The sequence below is a fragment of the Buteo buteo genome, chromosome 1, assembly GCF_964188355.1.
Source record: "Buteo buteo chromosome 1, bButBut1.hap1.1, whole genome shotgun sequence".
In the NCBI taxonomy this organism is placed as follows: Eukaryota; Metazoa; Chordata; class Aves; order Accipitriformes; family Accipitridae; genus Buteo; species Buteo buteo.
In genome coordinates, this window is record NC_134171.1 from 4,383,342 (window position 1) to 4,400,036 (window position 16,695).

General features: G+C 35.9%; 1 protein-coding gene across 3 annotated transcripts in view; it reads left to right on the forward strand.

Annotated features, from left to right (window-relative positions):
* The window catches only part of CTNNA2 (catenin alpha 2), a 559,270-nt gene that overhangs the window by 194,757 nt on the left and 347,818 nt on the right, over positions 1-16,695 (forward strand). For all 3 annotated transcript variants that reach the window (XM_075047974.1, XM_075048065.1, XM_075047894.1), the window contains exon 7: positions 937-1,140. In XM_075047974.1, coding sequence (XP_074904075.1) covers positions 937-1,140 — 204 coding nt within the window. The remainder of the gene's footprint in view (positions 1-936; positions 1,141-16,695) is intronic.

Consider the following 16,695-nt stretch of genomic DNA (forward strand, 5'->3'; position numbering starts at 1 on the left):
TAAAGTACACAAATGTTTAGCAATGATCATAATTTAAAAAAACAAAATGTTTTTAATAGAAAACAGTCCTTTAAAATCAAATGTTTTTCTAGTGGAGTAAAGACATTTTGCTAACCAGCAGGCTATTTGACAAATTAAAGTTGTTTTTAGATTGTTTTCCTGTAGTGCTCTCTTTTTAGTTCCTGATTTAAAACCAGAAAAAAGCTTGCAAAAGCCTTTAGAAAAAGGCTTTTAAAAGATGTACTACAGAATGGCAATCAGAAATATTTCACATTTTTGTCTGATTATCTAATAATGGTTTTCTTGCAGTGTTAATGACAATTCCCTCTTTTTTTTTTTATTTAATATTGAGGTAGTCTAGTAGCATTTCGGCAGTTTAGTCTGCTAATACAAAGAATTAAAATGAAGGAATTAGTTAACAGAATATCCCATTTTCTCTTAAGTCATAAATAACTTGTACTATTAAAATAATGGTTTGAAAGTTTACACTTTTCATATGAATTTACTGAATATTCAAGAGATTTTCAAAAGATTCAGAAAAGAATAATATTAGTTTACTCCAAGATGGAATATGTACATATAATACATAGAGACACACAGACGTATTGCAGACATAGTACAGTAGTTTGTGTTGATTCGTTTTTTACTATGTACTTCCCAAATACTTATTTGAACCAGTTGTGCTGCTCTTGACAGTAGTCTTTTATAACCATGATGTGAATTATTTTTAGATATAATTATTTATTTTTTTATATATATATTGGGATTTCAGAGCTACCAGATATTTCTGTAACATTGATTTTTCAGGAATTTGGTAGATAATTTATTGATATGAAAGACTAAGAACCCCGTGAAGCTGCTGAAATAAGAGCCGTTTAAGAAAACCTGAAGACCCATGCGCGCTCCTAATTTTCCCACTCGTCTTTTGTTTTCTAGAACAAAATCATTTTAGACCCCATGACTTTCAGCGAGGCCCGCTTCAGACCGTCTCTTGAAGAAAGGCTGGAGAGCATCATCAGCGGAGCGGCGCTGATGGCGGACTCTTCGTGCACGCGAGACGACCGCCGGGAGCGGATCGTGGCCGAGTGCAATGCCGTGCGGCAGGCCCTGCAGGATCTGCTCAGCGAGTATATGAACAACGTAAGTTATACGCTCTTATTACTGGCTTCTTTTTCAGTAGATGAGGAAACCTTTCTGAGGTCAATGTTTTGATTTTAATATTTAACAAAAACAATACTGTGTCTTTATACCGGGAGTAGAGGTAACGCTATTTGAATTACTTCACATTTTAATGGTAATGCTATTTGAGTTATTGAACTTTTTAATATATTGCAAACATTTGACAGAAGTTTGGGACAATCAGAAGCTCACGGGAATGTTTCTTACCTGCAGAGGAACTCTGTGCTTCCCATAGCTTTAGCATTAAAGTTTCTTCTTATGTAATGAATAACCAACAAGTATTCCCTTTGAGGTAAAATACTTTTTAATGGAAACTAACAGCAAGCAATGTAACTGGCAAATAGCCTAAGAATTATTTTCTTAATGAAAGTGAATACAGTTGATTTTCAACATGATTTCCACTGTGGGATGGTGGTCGTTCTGTTTGTTTATTAGGATGTTACCTGTAGCTACTCATGTGAGGTTGTCTGTTTGCTGTGTGGGTTAAACCACTGAAGGTCTTCGCTTGCTGTTGGAGCTATTAAATATTCAGTTGCCATAAAAGTAGTGAGTTTAACACTAGTGCTGTTCACACAAAGAAACATATCTGCAGTATCTTAAATACAGCTATCTGTGTCTGGTTTCAAGTGGTGTTAAATTATTCAACATGGTGTTAACCTGTAGTGGATAACCTTTGGTCTGCGTAACTTATCCTGGAAAATTCTCTCTGCCTAACATTGTGTATTAAAACTCATAAGTACTGTCGCTGTGTCCTTTGGAGGATGTGTGAAAAAGTCCTAAGCAACATCAACAACCTTTTTTAAAATGGAAATGTTTGCAAACAGGTATCAAATCGAGAATCCTATACTTTGCTGTTTCTTGTCTGTTGTTGCTTCCAGAGTATCAAGTGGCACATTTTGTTCCTATTTTGCTAGAATCATCGAAATAACATTGAAGAGGCTGTTCAAGGGTGAACCTTTAACATTGTTCTGTTCATTGGTACTGTTATAGTTAGTTGCTAGAGTGGTACAATGCAGTATCAATAGTGCAAACTTCAGTCCTTTAGTCACTTTATTGTACAGTTCAAAATTAACTATGACATTCTTTAAGGTATTGTCCCAGATAATAGAGTCATCTCAAGAAACAGCTGTTTCTGATGACGCAAATTTTAAAAGTATATATTATTTGCTTTTTATTTTTTATGAAGTGATAGTTGAAAGGTTCTTGTACTGTGAATGAAAGCAAAGTCTGTGCTGTTGTGTTATAAAGAGAGCATTAAATAATAGGTGATGAGGCTCTGGTGGCAGAGGACTTGCTGGATTGCTTCCTACAGAATCTTGCTTTGTACAACTGTTACAGTTAGGTGTAATCTTTAAAGGTCTCTCAAAAAAAACTTTTGGAAATGATAGGTTGTGGCTTCTCATTTTATTGTGGTACCTTTTTTTAAGTACACAGGTTTTTGGTAATGATGCAATTTGCCCTTGGACCAGAAACATTCCTATTTTATTTCTGACCACATTTACAGAGGAAGGAGAGTTTTCAATGACTGTAGGCATTTATGACCACACTGAAAGTGGCTAATATAGTTTCATTGTTTTTACTTAAACACATAATGGTGTGAGCATCTGTTTTTATGGTTACCATGGTGTTTTTTGAATTTGTCTTCCTCCTTTTTTCCTTTTTTTTTTTTTCCATTCTAATTAGTCTGAGCTGCACAATTCCTATTTTTTTTATTATTATTATTTTCCTGGTTTATATTGGAATGTAATCAATTTAAGCTGTTTTTTACAGCTATTGAGTAAACATTGTAAGAACTGAATGTATACTTAAGTTACATAAAGTGAAGTACTTCTAATTTAAACACATCTGGGACGGTAGAATTTGAGAACGATATTGCATTAAATGTTCTCTTCCAAGCTGATCTTGGCACATAAAAGGGATGGGATTCAGTTTACAGATTAAGTCACCTAAATTTACGTTTCTGTATGTAAGTACAGACAGGTAAACCAGGGGCCTCAGTTTGGTGGTTTAAAGATAGATGCCTAGTGGCATTTTAAAGTATGAGTTTAAATAGTCCGGTGCTCATTTGAACAGAGGCTCCTCAATCTGCCACTCAGAAGCATTTGGATCCACCACGGGTCTTGTGTCATATCTGCCAGCCCAACTTCCATGTCATGTGTGCTCCAGGGAAGAACAAAGGGCCAGACTCGCACCTTTATCAAATCATTTGAACCTCAGTTGCTTAAGCTCCTGTTGTAATTGGTGGAGATCAGATCAATACTGGAGATCAGATCAATACTGCCAAGGGAACCTGAAGAGCCATTCAGATGACTAAGAGTTACAACTTAATATGGAATAAGTCAAATAACTCTAGACTCTTCTGGCTGCATTAACTAAAGCCCCATTAACTGGAGTAGAAGATGAGATCCCTAGCTTGTAGGCAGCTCATCTTTAGGTATCTCTCTAGAGACTGATTTTCACCCATTTGTCTGCCCTGGCAGAATTTGCTTTAGTATTTAACCATTTCCTTGAAGCCTGGGGATGGATTTTCTTAGGTTCGCAGTAATGCTAAGCATGTTGATTATGACAAAAGATTTCACCTGGAAAGTTTTTTAAAAGCTTGGATGAGTTTCAAAAGGGTAAAACTGAAAAGCATACACCAAACATGGCACGGTTAGAAGTCTGATCAAGACTTGGCTAGACTGGCAGAGCACATTGGCTTTGAGATGATTTGGTGATGATTTGGTGAAGATGGACATCTTTAACATCTTCTGCCCATATAGCCTTAAACCACTGGATTCCTGCTCTTGCTTTAAAGCTTGTGAAATTAATTGCACATTGATGCTTTGGGTTTTTTGCTGTTTGATGATGTCTAGAAAATGACAGATCATTTTTTTGCCTGATGATTGTTGATCAAATGTGCATACTGATTTTGGTGCTTGCCATGAGATATAAAGAACATAGAACAAATTAAATATTTTGTGGTCATATTTGAAGGATACAGACAATGAAGTGCAGGGTATTGGTGATGTGCTGTACAGTCAATGTTAGTTCAGTCCTTCTCCAGCTTAAAATTGTTTCTTTTGAGTTATCTGCTTCTATGATTTGGTGTTTCTTTTTGTATACAAGAACATTTCTATTTTTTGGTTGTTAAGTAGATTCTGTATTCCCTTTTATCTGTTGGATATTTACACTGCAAAGTCCCATATAAATTGGTTGTGGTTTATGTTCGGTCTTATATTAAATTTTCATAGAAGCTAAGTAAAATACTGAGGCAAAAGAACATACTCAGAATGGTGATGTTGTTCTTGAAGCTTCACTGATCTTTTGCTTTTGCCCCTGTGGATGGTATTGCAGGCATGAATTGGAAACCTGAAGGTTTACAGGCAGCTGTATGAAATACAAGGCTGGCTCTGTGATGCTGCATACTTTCTAGCATTTCAAATGATGAATGCTGAAGGCAAAGCAAGGAGAAAAAAGGGTTTTCCCAGGTTTTGTGTGCAAGAAAAGGAAATGGCTTCCAGCTGAACAATGTGGGAGCTTCTGCCTTTTAAGTAGTACAAGAAAACCTCCTCCACCTGCAGAACCCCCTACTGTGCCCACCTCTAGCTTGGAAAGTTCCCTGTAGAGACGCGTTCGTCTTATCTTCTGTGCTTCTGCAGGGCTTTTTAAGTACATCCATCATATCGACAGATATATTCCCTGCACCTGTGAGCTGTTTTATCCCTAGGTCCTTTACCAGACTTTAGTGGATCAATATGCTCTGCTACATGGGGAGGGGAAATTTAACGCACGTGACAATGTTGTTTTCCCCATTTGTCCACCTGTTTTTTATGGATCCATCACAGGCTAACAAGTAGCTATCAATGTTCTACAGTTAGTTATATGCCAGGGGTAAAATCTCTCTGTGTATTATCCTAAGTTTTACTGAATTAAGTTAAAGCTGTTTTGCACGTCAGAAGACTAGATAGATGTCACAGGTCATCTTGTCGTTTGGTGAGGAGGACACAAAACTGGTGAAACAAAACTTCAAGAGGTGAGGTATAGGGATATGAGTTTAAAAAATTGCAGATACTCACTTTCAAACTGTTGGCAACCAAAGGAAAATATGAAAAGAAATTCTGTAAAGAGAAGGATGGGGCAGATTTCAATTTAGATGAGTAAAAATAATGCTGATTTTGCAGTTATATTATTCTGTGTTATAAAGGTCTTAGGAAAAGTGACAGAAATATATTTGGAGGAATGTGAAAAGGCACTGTTGGAGAGGTGTGTTTTGGTTGCTCCTTCCTTCTCCTCAGATAAATGTTGGTTTGTTCCTTTTCCTACGTTTCAAATAAGATTTTTAAAGTTTTTTTCAAGCTATCTTCACAAATATTCAAATGTTCTGGTCCCAATTCAGAGGTTATTTAAGGAATTATTCTTGTAGGAGGTTTTCGAGTGATTATTGCTATGGGAAAATTAGTCCCTAGGATCTTTACCAATTCTATGAATAATTATGTATTTGTATAATATATTGCATTGACTGGAGTCTGACAGTACTCTGCAAGAACTTCTGCGGAGATGAGATGTAAGCTGTTCCATTATAGTTCATATATCTAGTAATATGTATTAGTTTCACTTGTCTTATCAGTAACTCTGTCAAAATATTTTCCCAGCATGGTATCTATTATTTCTGTGGTGAACTCAGCTGAACTTTAAAATCTTTTATTTCTGGGAAGCGGAGACAGGAGGACTCTCAGTCTGCTGGGTTGTATGACTTTTTTCCAGTCTCTCACAGAAAATTCATAGGGGTTTTTTTTTTTCAGATTCTTATGTATGTGTGCTAAATCCCATCGTTTCTTTCAAAATAAAATTACATTTCTAGACTTCTGTCCTACAGAGAAGAACTAAGTACAGCTCCACAGAAGCTCTTAATGCAATTGTTTTCCATTTGTCTAAATGAAAAAATTATTTAACGGATGGTTAGCTCTGATTGTGGTCTAGTTTCCTGCTGGTTTACTCTCCTGTATCCTTCATGATTTGTATTGCAGGCTGTCAGGGAGCAAAAATCCTAGAAACCTGGGTGTTCCAGCTCTTAAACTCAGACTCCTGGATTAGAAGTACTCTGCAAAATTCATATAACTCAATTCTGGGCACCCTTTCTAGGAAGCATCAGGGTGCTGCTGTGTTGATGTCTGATTAAGATAAGAAAGGAAGAAAATTAAATCTTTAGAAAAATATGCTTAAGAAAGAATGCTTTAAATTCCCTCTGACATCATCAGTTTCAGTGTCAAGCACAGACAGACTGAATTTTGCGTTGCTGGGGTGTATCAAAAAGAAATTTGGGAAGCAGTTGACAAGTGAGTAAGCCGTAACTGTTAGAGACCTCTGTAATCACTTGAATACTGGCTTGGCATTAATTCAAGTCTGCATTTGAAAAGGCATTTCCTATCTAGTTCAAATAGAAGGTTATCTTCTTAAATCTTTGGGCTTATTATTAAGCCAACCTTCATTCTCATACCTTCGTTTTCCTCTCACCAGTGCTCCTGATCCCAGCCACTGCCAACATCTCAGAAGAGCTTGGGGTTTGTTTTTTGTGTAATTGCGTTTGGGGACAGAGAATATTTCTATGTATCCAGGTGGAATGAGCAGTCCTTGTATTACTACTGATAATTTAATGTTTAGACTTGAGAACCAGAGCACTGCAGGCTAGGCTTTTTTTGGTTGGTGTTTTACTGATATTACCATAGGAATAACATTGCTTAGTGTTTGCTCTTTGTAATCTTGTTCTGTAAAGTTACTACCTGTTCCTGATGTCTGTTCACTGTAACCGAGATGCTATAGGCTCTAATTCCTGTTTCCTACAGAGAAGAAAATGTCATATCTTGAAAATGCAAAATATGAGAAGAATGAATAAGAAAGCACAAGTCTATGGGCAGTTTTTCTTCACAAATATATCAGTAAAAAGTTTGAATTGATCAAAGTAAAATTATAGTGCTGCACTACATGAAAATGAAATGTCCCTAACAGACAGCTGAAGTTATTGTGCTTGATTTGGGAATGAAAAACATGATCACAAATGAAAATCTATAAACTCTCGATACTGTCAGCTTCCATATTTAACAGCTCCATCTGAATTCATATTTAAGAGAAAAGTAATAATTTGTGTGTACGTTTCAGTTCTGGTGCTGACTTGCGTAAGGTTAATCTGGGTGACGGTGAGCAGTAAATTACAGTTACGAGACAGAGAAATGTCCGTAGCTGTCCTGAGATGAGTAATCAGAGATGAGTGACAAGAGATTGACTGCTAGGTCATCAGCACTGACTGATTTAGGCATGACTGGCTCAGCAGGACAATTTTTCTGTTGCTACTGTTGTTGAATTCCTAGCTTTCTGAATAATTTTTAGAGGACAATGGCTTGCTTAAAGTTTCCTACTGTATTTCAAGCTCGAAATAAGCTATTTTACTATTCACTTTGCTCTTTTAGAGGCTATATGAGTTTTGTCTTTCCTAACTTGGAAGAAACAAGTAGAAACACAGTAGTTATTACTGGAGGAATAGGTTGTGTTCCCAAATGGGTGAATGTTTTATGATGTGTCGCAGCACTGCTTCTCAGTCAGTGTAGGTTTCTTTGCATTTATGCATCCCTCCTGAGTGCCTTGACTTCTCGTGACTGTACATAAATCACTGTCTAAGTATGCTACCTGCAATGTAACTTCAGCCACCTTTTAAGGAACCGGCTGTCTCTTCTTTTTGATGATATCATCAGGGCCTCGTAGGGGATGCCCCGTATTTTTTGATAGTTTTACAGAAACGCTGCACTGCTTAAAATTGTACAAGTGAGTTTTGATTTACTTCTTCATTCCTGTATTTTCTGGTTTTGCAAGTCCATCTTCAGAGTTTGTTTTGTTTTTCCTAGCGGATCCAGAGAACCACGCTGAATGTTTTCCATCAGAAACAAATAGAAAAGCTCTGTGACAAAGTGGGACTTTATGGCTTGGAAATGACAAATATACTAACAATTTGTCTTGACTTCAGGTCTGGTGGTTGCAGATTTACACATCCCTGTGGTGTTTCCTCTGTTTGGATGACTAGATTTTTCAATTTGCTGTATTAATATTTGTGGGAGGAAATGCTGTTTCTGAACCACAGTGTTGATTGCTTTTCCCTGATGGGGTCCACTGGAGAATATTTTATAGGTACCTCCTTTTTGCTCTTTGTCATTAAAGGCAGACCATGATACGTCATGAGAAAAGTTTTGTATGTCTTGTTAAAATGTAAATAAATCACATGAGGTTTTTTGAATCTAAGGCTGAATTGCTATATTAGGTTGAGTGATGTTTCGGACGAGATATTTCCCTCCAAATTAGCATGGACATTTTCTAGACTGCCAGTAAATCCAACCAAGTGCCTGCATGTGACTTCTTTTCTCACTTCTTTTTATGTCTCTATATAATTAATGAAGCCCAGTGATTGACCTGAAAGCTTGGGAAAAAAAGGTCTGAATCATGTTGCATTCCAGTGCCTCAATGAATTCTCTTTCTTATTATCACGTTATTGTTATTTCATTATTAAGTAAACTGCACTCTTAAGGATCTGTTTAAATCTAGACAAATTCATTACTGGAAACCAAGGATTTAGCATTTCCATAACTGAGGAGTGAAGACTGCATGTAGACTTGTCCAGTACTGTTTCCTGTCCAGACCTCTTGGTAGATAGTGGGTCATGAAGTTAACAGGCTTACCAATTTAAGTTTCCAAATCATATTAGATGAAGAGTGCAGGGGTGGCAGGTATGTTATTCCATTTATTTGGGTAAAACTCTATAGACCTTAATGTCTCAGAATAGTTTCCGAATAATATTTTTGCAGAGCAAACCACCTCATGTAGACCTGTAAGATAGGAAGGAGCTCCTTCTTGCTACTTCCATGTTTATCCTTTCGATTACACTTAACATTCCTGTTGGTGTTACTTTGGACACTATGATTGGGACTGTTGTCTGAACCATTTGATTCTCAGCAGCTGATGATAATTTTTTCAGATTTTTCTGTATTTTGTATCCCACAACCTCTTTTCTTATTGGAAATTAGTAGAGAAGCCAAACAGAAAACAAGCCAGGGATCAGTATGATTTTTCAGCAGGAGTATGCTCTGTCCACAGGAATCGAGCTTTAAAAGGTAGTATGTTGTGTGGCATTCTAAAATATCTCTTCTAATTCAGGTAGTATTACGTGGATATATTGCCCCAAAAGATCATGTAATCTCTGTCACTAGATGTTTTTAAAGAGTAGGTAAGAGGAATGATGGAAGTACATCTGATCCAGTTTTGGAGAAGAGGGTTAAAGTAAGTAACAAAAGCCCTATATATATTTATTTATTTTTATTATTTTAAATCAAAGCTGCACACATGCAGAGCTGGTTCAAAAGGCAGAAAGGTTTACCTTTTCAAAGGCATTCTCACTGTTTTGTTTTTTCTCTGAAACACCTTTCCAAGAACAATATTTTTTTGTGTGTGTGTTTTTTTTTTTTTTTTTAATTGTTCACCAACATAGGAAAGGGAAGACAAGTCCTGCTTCCCTTCTCAAAATTCTGTGAATTGAAAAGAAAAATATTTATTCTGAATCCCATCTGAAGCAGCCAAATACAAAAGGCTTATGTTTTTTTAAAGTATATGTAAGTATATGCCAATATGGGTAGGCTCATAAAACATTTAGGACACCTGTGAGAAATTAAGTACGAGGAAAATGCAGATGGAATAAAATTAATGAAAGATGTCAATAGAATTGACACACAGTTTTGTCCACACATATGCAATATCAAATTTCTTTCTGATATCTTGTCTAGGTTCCACTACAATGTATTCAAACTGCTGGTTTATATTTTATATAATGTCTGGCTTTTCAAGAAATAATAAAGATAATTCTTATGCATTTACTTTCAGCTGCTATGAAGCAGTGTGTAAGAAAGATTGAAAACAATACATTACCAGAAAATAATGATACCTTTATATAATAGTAAATGTAACCTTGTTTAAAATTATAGTAAATCATCATGTGACCTAAGTTTTAGGAAATTTAAAAATATAGAATGGGCAGATTTACAATTAAAACAGAAACAATTGTCTTAACAACTGTGGTTTTGGTTTTGTTGTTGTTTTTTAATATTCTTCATCCTGTTTTGCTTCTCAGGCCCTAGTATGTGCTATACATGTTTAAAATTAGGAGTCTGTTAAGTTGTGGTGGAATTTAGTCACAAGTTTAAAGGTTTTGCCCAAGGTTATTATACCAACAATCCCATTTCCTTGGGGTCATGAGGGTTGACAACTTCCAAACCACCAGTTCAGCCAGACGTATTGTACCCTCCACATCCCACTTGACATCCTTGTCAGTTCACATAAGAAAATAAAAGTTAATCCAGCATTAACTAACTCAACTTTTAAGACTTGTATTAAATAATGGTCATTTTCTTGGTGTCTCATATTGCCTTTTTTAATCATTACTATTTCTAATACATTCTAAATTTCTATCAGATCTTTTTTTATCTGGATTTTCCACTTTTTTTCCTGCCTTTGCCTTTAAAAATACTGGATGCCTAATAAGGAAACACTGTTTTTTCCACATGTAAATTCAAAAGTTTCAGTCTCATAAGGGATTTAAATATACAGGAGAATTCTATAAATTATATTTGCTCCTTTCTTTGCTATTTATCTTAGGAAGGAATAGCTAGTGGTTAAGGCACAGGCCTGGAAGTGAAGTTATTTGCCCTTTAGCACTGATTTTCTAGGTCCATATAGTGCTTAGTCTTCCTGGGCCTCTGTTACTCCATTAAAATTGAGGTCATGTCAGTCTTAATTCATTGAAGTTCAAGTGCCTTGCCATTTCCACATTAAAACATTCTGTAATAATATTGCAGTATTTGTGTAATTGTAGTGTTTGACTGTTGGAGGGTGTGCAAGATGTCTATCTCTTCAAAGACATAGGATTTCACTCAATTTAATTTCTTCCTCTCTAGACTACCTGAACCTCCGCAGCACTTGTACTAAATTTTTGCTATAACTGGGCAAATAATGAATTGCATTGGTTTGCCTATTGTACTGAAAACTGGGGAGAAGAATGGCATGGGGCAGAATGAAGTGGGGACAATAGTCATGAGGAAGATTACGTGGGGTTTCATTTTGATGATTTTTTTGTTTGTTTCCAACCAGCAACCCAAACTGCTTTCCTGTAAAATGTTATATTAATTTCCTACATGCCATGGTTTGGAATAAATGATTTATTAAGTGGATCCCAAGTTCATCAATACTTTGCCTCCAGAAAACTTGCCTTTTTTGACAAATGTATTTATTATTCCTCTTTGTTCTACCTCATATACCTATATATGTATACAAAATGTCTGGCTATACTTCTGATACCTTATCAGAGTATGTGCTCATTTTACACTCAGTGTATTCAGACAAAAGATGGTTTTTTGGGGGGGGGAAAAAACCCCCAAACAACCAAAACCAAAAGCAACAACAGCAACAAAAACCCACAACCAAAAAAGCATTGCGTTTTCTTCTGGTAATTTTCATGTTTTAGCTCATTTTATTATGCATTAATTAGTTTTGTTTTTTCTGAAGTGTGCTTTTACAGAAGTAATGACTTCTGCATCAGTGCTTTTAATATGCTGGAAAGCATTGCCTTAATGTTTGCAAGACTTAGACTATCTGAAAATAATGTTCTTAAAGCTGTTTCTTCACCTGTAGAAAAGTCCTTTATCAATCTTGTGTATATAGTGTGATTCATAACTTCTGTAATTTTTCTTTGTACTGAAGTTAGCATTTATGGGTCATTAATTTGTTGTTTTTCCATGTCTGCAAGTCAATATCAGTATGAGAGAAGTTCTTCATGCATTTTACACTATACCAATAGCAATATCATTATTAGCTCTATGTATACCTGCTTTTGGTGTATGGATCTTACTTTCAATATTTGCACAGTCCAGATTAACGTTGTTGTGCATTGTATTCTTTTGAATACAAAGAAGAATATTCCCAATGCATACAGACTTCCTGGGGATGCATCAAAATAAAATAAGCATGGACCTACTGAAATTAGTGAGCTTTCAGAAGATCACATCAAAAAATCTGTGCCTCCTGGAGGCTACATAACATTTTTCCGTTCACGTAAAGTTGGGGGGGGTTGGTATGCATGTGTGCAGATTCTGGTAATCATGTGGAAAACCTGAAGGCAGCAATGGAAACATAAAGACTAAATTAGCTATGCACACTTATTTCTCTGAGAAAGTGTTATTCTGCAGGTGAGCAGAGGAGGGAGTAGCTGTAAACAGGCTTGAGCTCTAGAAGGGTGCAAGTGCCTACCAGGGATATATTGTGAAGTGTATGTTTGCTCTTGTTTAGGACAGAAGTCTACGGAACTCCTCTTGAGCATTGTCAAAATCTGACATAGCCAACTGTATTAACGTCACGGTATTAAATCAGCTCTGAGCACTTTGTAGAAGTCTTTCTTCATTCTCATTATGATGGGAGGGCTGGAGCACCTCTGCTGTGAGGACAGGCTGAGAGAGTTGGGGTTGTTCAGCCTGGAGAAGAGAAGGCTCCGGGGAGACCTTACTGCAGCCTGCCAGTACTTAAAAAAAGGACCTATAAGAAAGATGGGGACAGACTTTTTAGTAGGGCCTGTTGCAATAGGACAAGGGGTGATGGTTTTAAACTAAACCAGGGTAGATTCAGACTAGATATAAGGAAGAAATGTTTTACAATGAGGGTGGTGAGGCACTGGCACAGGTTGCCCAGAGAGGTGGTCGATGCCCCATCCCTGGGAACATTCCAGGTCAGGCTGGACGGGGCTCGGAGCAACCTGATCGAGTTGAAGATGTCCCTGCTCACTGCAGGGGAGTTGGACTAGATGACCTTTAAAGGTCCCTTCCAACCCAAACCATTCTATGATTCTATGATTCATTGAAAGCTGGCAGGAAGTCACGTCGAAAGAGGGGAATGGTAGAGGATGTCAAGTGAAATTTGTCCCACTTAGTACATTAGGTCATAATTTTGATAGTGAAGGATACACTTTACCAGAGGCAAAGGTCAAAACTCTTCTCATATTAGTAATGTCATTACAGTATTTACACTTCGATTAGCAATCAAAACCACAAAACTAGAAAATTACAGCAGCGTGTGTAAACCTGCAGTTTATGTATCCTGCATTGGTTTGCATTATTTGTTTTTTGTTTACACAAGGAGTGCTTTTACAAATGAGAACAAGGCACTGCAAGTTAGTGATGGAAAAATTCAATGCAATTTAGAGAATTGTCATCTGAAATGACGGTGTTAGATGTCCAGAAGAGGGCACACTTGCACACCAGAAATGTTTTGTGCATCACTAAAGTTCTGCATGCTGGTGTTGTATAGCTGTAATCAAACAAAATTAATAATATAGAAAATGAAGAGGTTACCTTGCTAGCAGTTAGGGGATCTTTAGAAAAAAATAGATACAAATGGTTATTTGGGGGGAAAAATGTATTTTAAGCAAATTAATATTAACTGCATGCAATATCAGATAGAAATGAAGTGTTAAGTTCTACTTGCATTTTTAAAAGGCACTGATGTTTTGATTTCAGTAAGGAATTTGGCAGGCAAGGCCTAAGAGCCTCTCCTGCCCTTCTGAAACTATTTGAGATGTAGATGTGTGAGGCAGAGCTTAAGAACATATGCATTGTAATACAAGATTATTTCCAAGTCACTTTCTACGACAGTCAAATGTATGATAATGTGAAATGAGATATATCAGAGTTTAATGGGATTTGATATTTGACCTGGGAAATTATCTTATGACTTCTAATATAAAGTAGAAATGCAAGGACATCATGTCTTGTGACAGAGTAACTTGTCACTTTTTCCAGAATCATGTATTAACAATTCATTGGGAGCACATGTCGTTTATTTTTATATTTTTACTTGAGAAATGGAAGACAGAAAAAGCATCTCTACTGTAACCAGTTCCCTGAAACTCCTTTAGTGAAATGGTAGGAGTGAAAGAGAATAGTTTCATTTCTTTTAAGATGACTGAGCTGAAGGAATAATTGACTTTCCTTTTGATTTGTATTCTTTTGGGAATTTTAAATATAGATCCAGTTTTCATAACATTTAATAGCATTTGGAAACTTTGTCCAAACTCTCCCTTTTAACAGATATTGCAACTATTTAAAATATTTTAGCATGCATTTGGCTTCAGCAGAATGAATTGAAACATTTTGTGAAATTTATTTGTCTCTAATAAATCTTTAAGATTATCTCCTGTATAAAGTAAGCCATGATTAAGTTTAGGGTAACATACTGACCACATATTTTCACAATACTTATGTTATGTAGGTTTTTTGTGTGTTTCTCAGATTACTTGACTGCTACCTTGACCAATTCTTTCATTTGTAAAGCAATTATTTAAAAAGTAAAAACAAAACAACACTAGGAGAGTGACAACCCAGATGGATGCATTAGAATTGTAATTATGCATTAATGTTACAATGCAATTTATACATTTCAATGTAAAATCAGAGATCCCCAAAATATAATCCCGTAGCTTTAAGTGGATGATGACTGAGCTCTTCTGACATGATCTAAACCACCTTGGGGCATGATGTGTAGTAATGTAGTTACTATAAGGCTGTCAAATGCATTGCCAGATAGTATTTGAATCCTGGGATCAGATAAATTAGATTTTAATTGGGTTTTAAGGGTAAGCTGAATAAGTAGATAAGGTAGAATTAACCAGAGACATATTAACATAATGAAACCTTTGGTTCTTTTAAAGCTATTGTATTAAACACTGTACACTCTCTTGTTGAAAAGAGACGTCATGGTAGAGTAGGAAGAGATTGACAGTGATGGGTAAGACGAACGGTGGTATCTAACGTAATCACATGAACACGTAACAACATAACCATGTTATCTGGAGCAGCGTAAACTCAAGAAGCTGGAGAAAATCGCATTAGTTGTATTTTATTATAGCATTTTGAATGGAGAGAAAACAAATAAACAGAAAGTCCAAAACTGAGTTTTTGTAAGGTGGTGGGACGATTCATTCAGGGAATTTACTGAGGCTATTGAATAGCAGGGTTTTTTTATTTCTAATAGAGCAGAAGAGAACCTGCTGCAATGTGAAATGGCCAGAACGCTTGCTCGTGTATTTCTTTTCTCTACAAACTACCTTATGATGGTTTTGCTCAGTGGAATTTTAATTTTTATTGGATTCGTGACCTTTTTTCTGGTAACTTCCTTTTGTCTTCTATACAGACACATTCAGATTTAAAATTTTTAAAAAGTTCCGAAAATCAAGCACTTGAACTCATTTTTTATTTTATCTTTAAACACATTTTTTATCATTTGAATCTGAACAATATCTTTAACAACTAAAGGCCTTGCAATGCATACTTGAATGTGAATAATTTATTACCTAAGTAAAAAGAGGAGTCTGTGTCATGAGTAAGGTTCCATAATAGCAGTGAGTATCCAAAAAGAGTAAGCATCTTTTTTTTTAATTTATTTCCTATATAAATAAAAGAGAAAAAAAAAAAGAACAAAAAAAATGGGAGGAGGAATTTTTTTGTTGTTGATGTTAGTCATAAATCCATTAGTTCAGTACGAAATTATGTCTTATTCTTCTGACTGGGTAGGTGAGCACAAACCCTTATGCCTCATGCAGTATTTTTGATTTCTGCATATGGGATGAGGACCATAGAGCCAAATCCCATGGATGTTGGTGAAGAGTCATTCATAGTTACACAAATGTGTAAGGGATTCAGTTAGGAATATAAAATGCCTGACTTTCAGTATATAGATATCCCCAAGAAAGGCAGTAAGGCTAACTCTCAAGATTTAATATGTAATTGTATACATTGTTAGATCTGGGTCTTGGGTTTTATGGGAGCTGCTTCGTCCTGATGTGTTCTGCGTGGATAGCCATCACATGATTAACCCAAGTGTTCAATTGTAACCACTTCATCAGTGTGAATTTAAATTAAAGTTATGAAATCAGATGTTTAAAAAACCAAAGCATCAAATAGTTAATGTTTTGCAATTTCATATCATAGTTTAACTAGTGTATTATGTTTTGAAGCAGAAATACAGAGGCTTTTTTAGTTTTTTTTTTGTCAGAAGCTATTGAGCAGTTTTGTTTAAAGAAATCTGCCCATACCTTTGATGAACATAAATTTTATTTCTCTCCTCAAGCAATTCTTTTCTCTCCTTTCAGTACAAATAAATAAATAAGTGAACGAATAAATAAAAGGTATGCCTGATTGCAAGTGTGTAGGATTAGACTTACAAAGTAGATCTACATCCAACCATTTGTGTGTACCAAACAATAAAACTTGAAGGCTCATTAGCTTTGAATGACCCAACTGTGTTTTATGCGTAGGGGTCATTTCTTTACTAATGAGCCACTAAGCCAGATGGCTAACCCCACAGTAGTCTGACTGCATTAGTGTGATTTAGATTTTTAGGCAAATTGCTTTTCTTTTCTTTTCTTTTCTTTTCTTTTCTTTTCTTTTCTTTTCTTTTCTT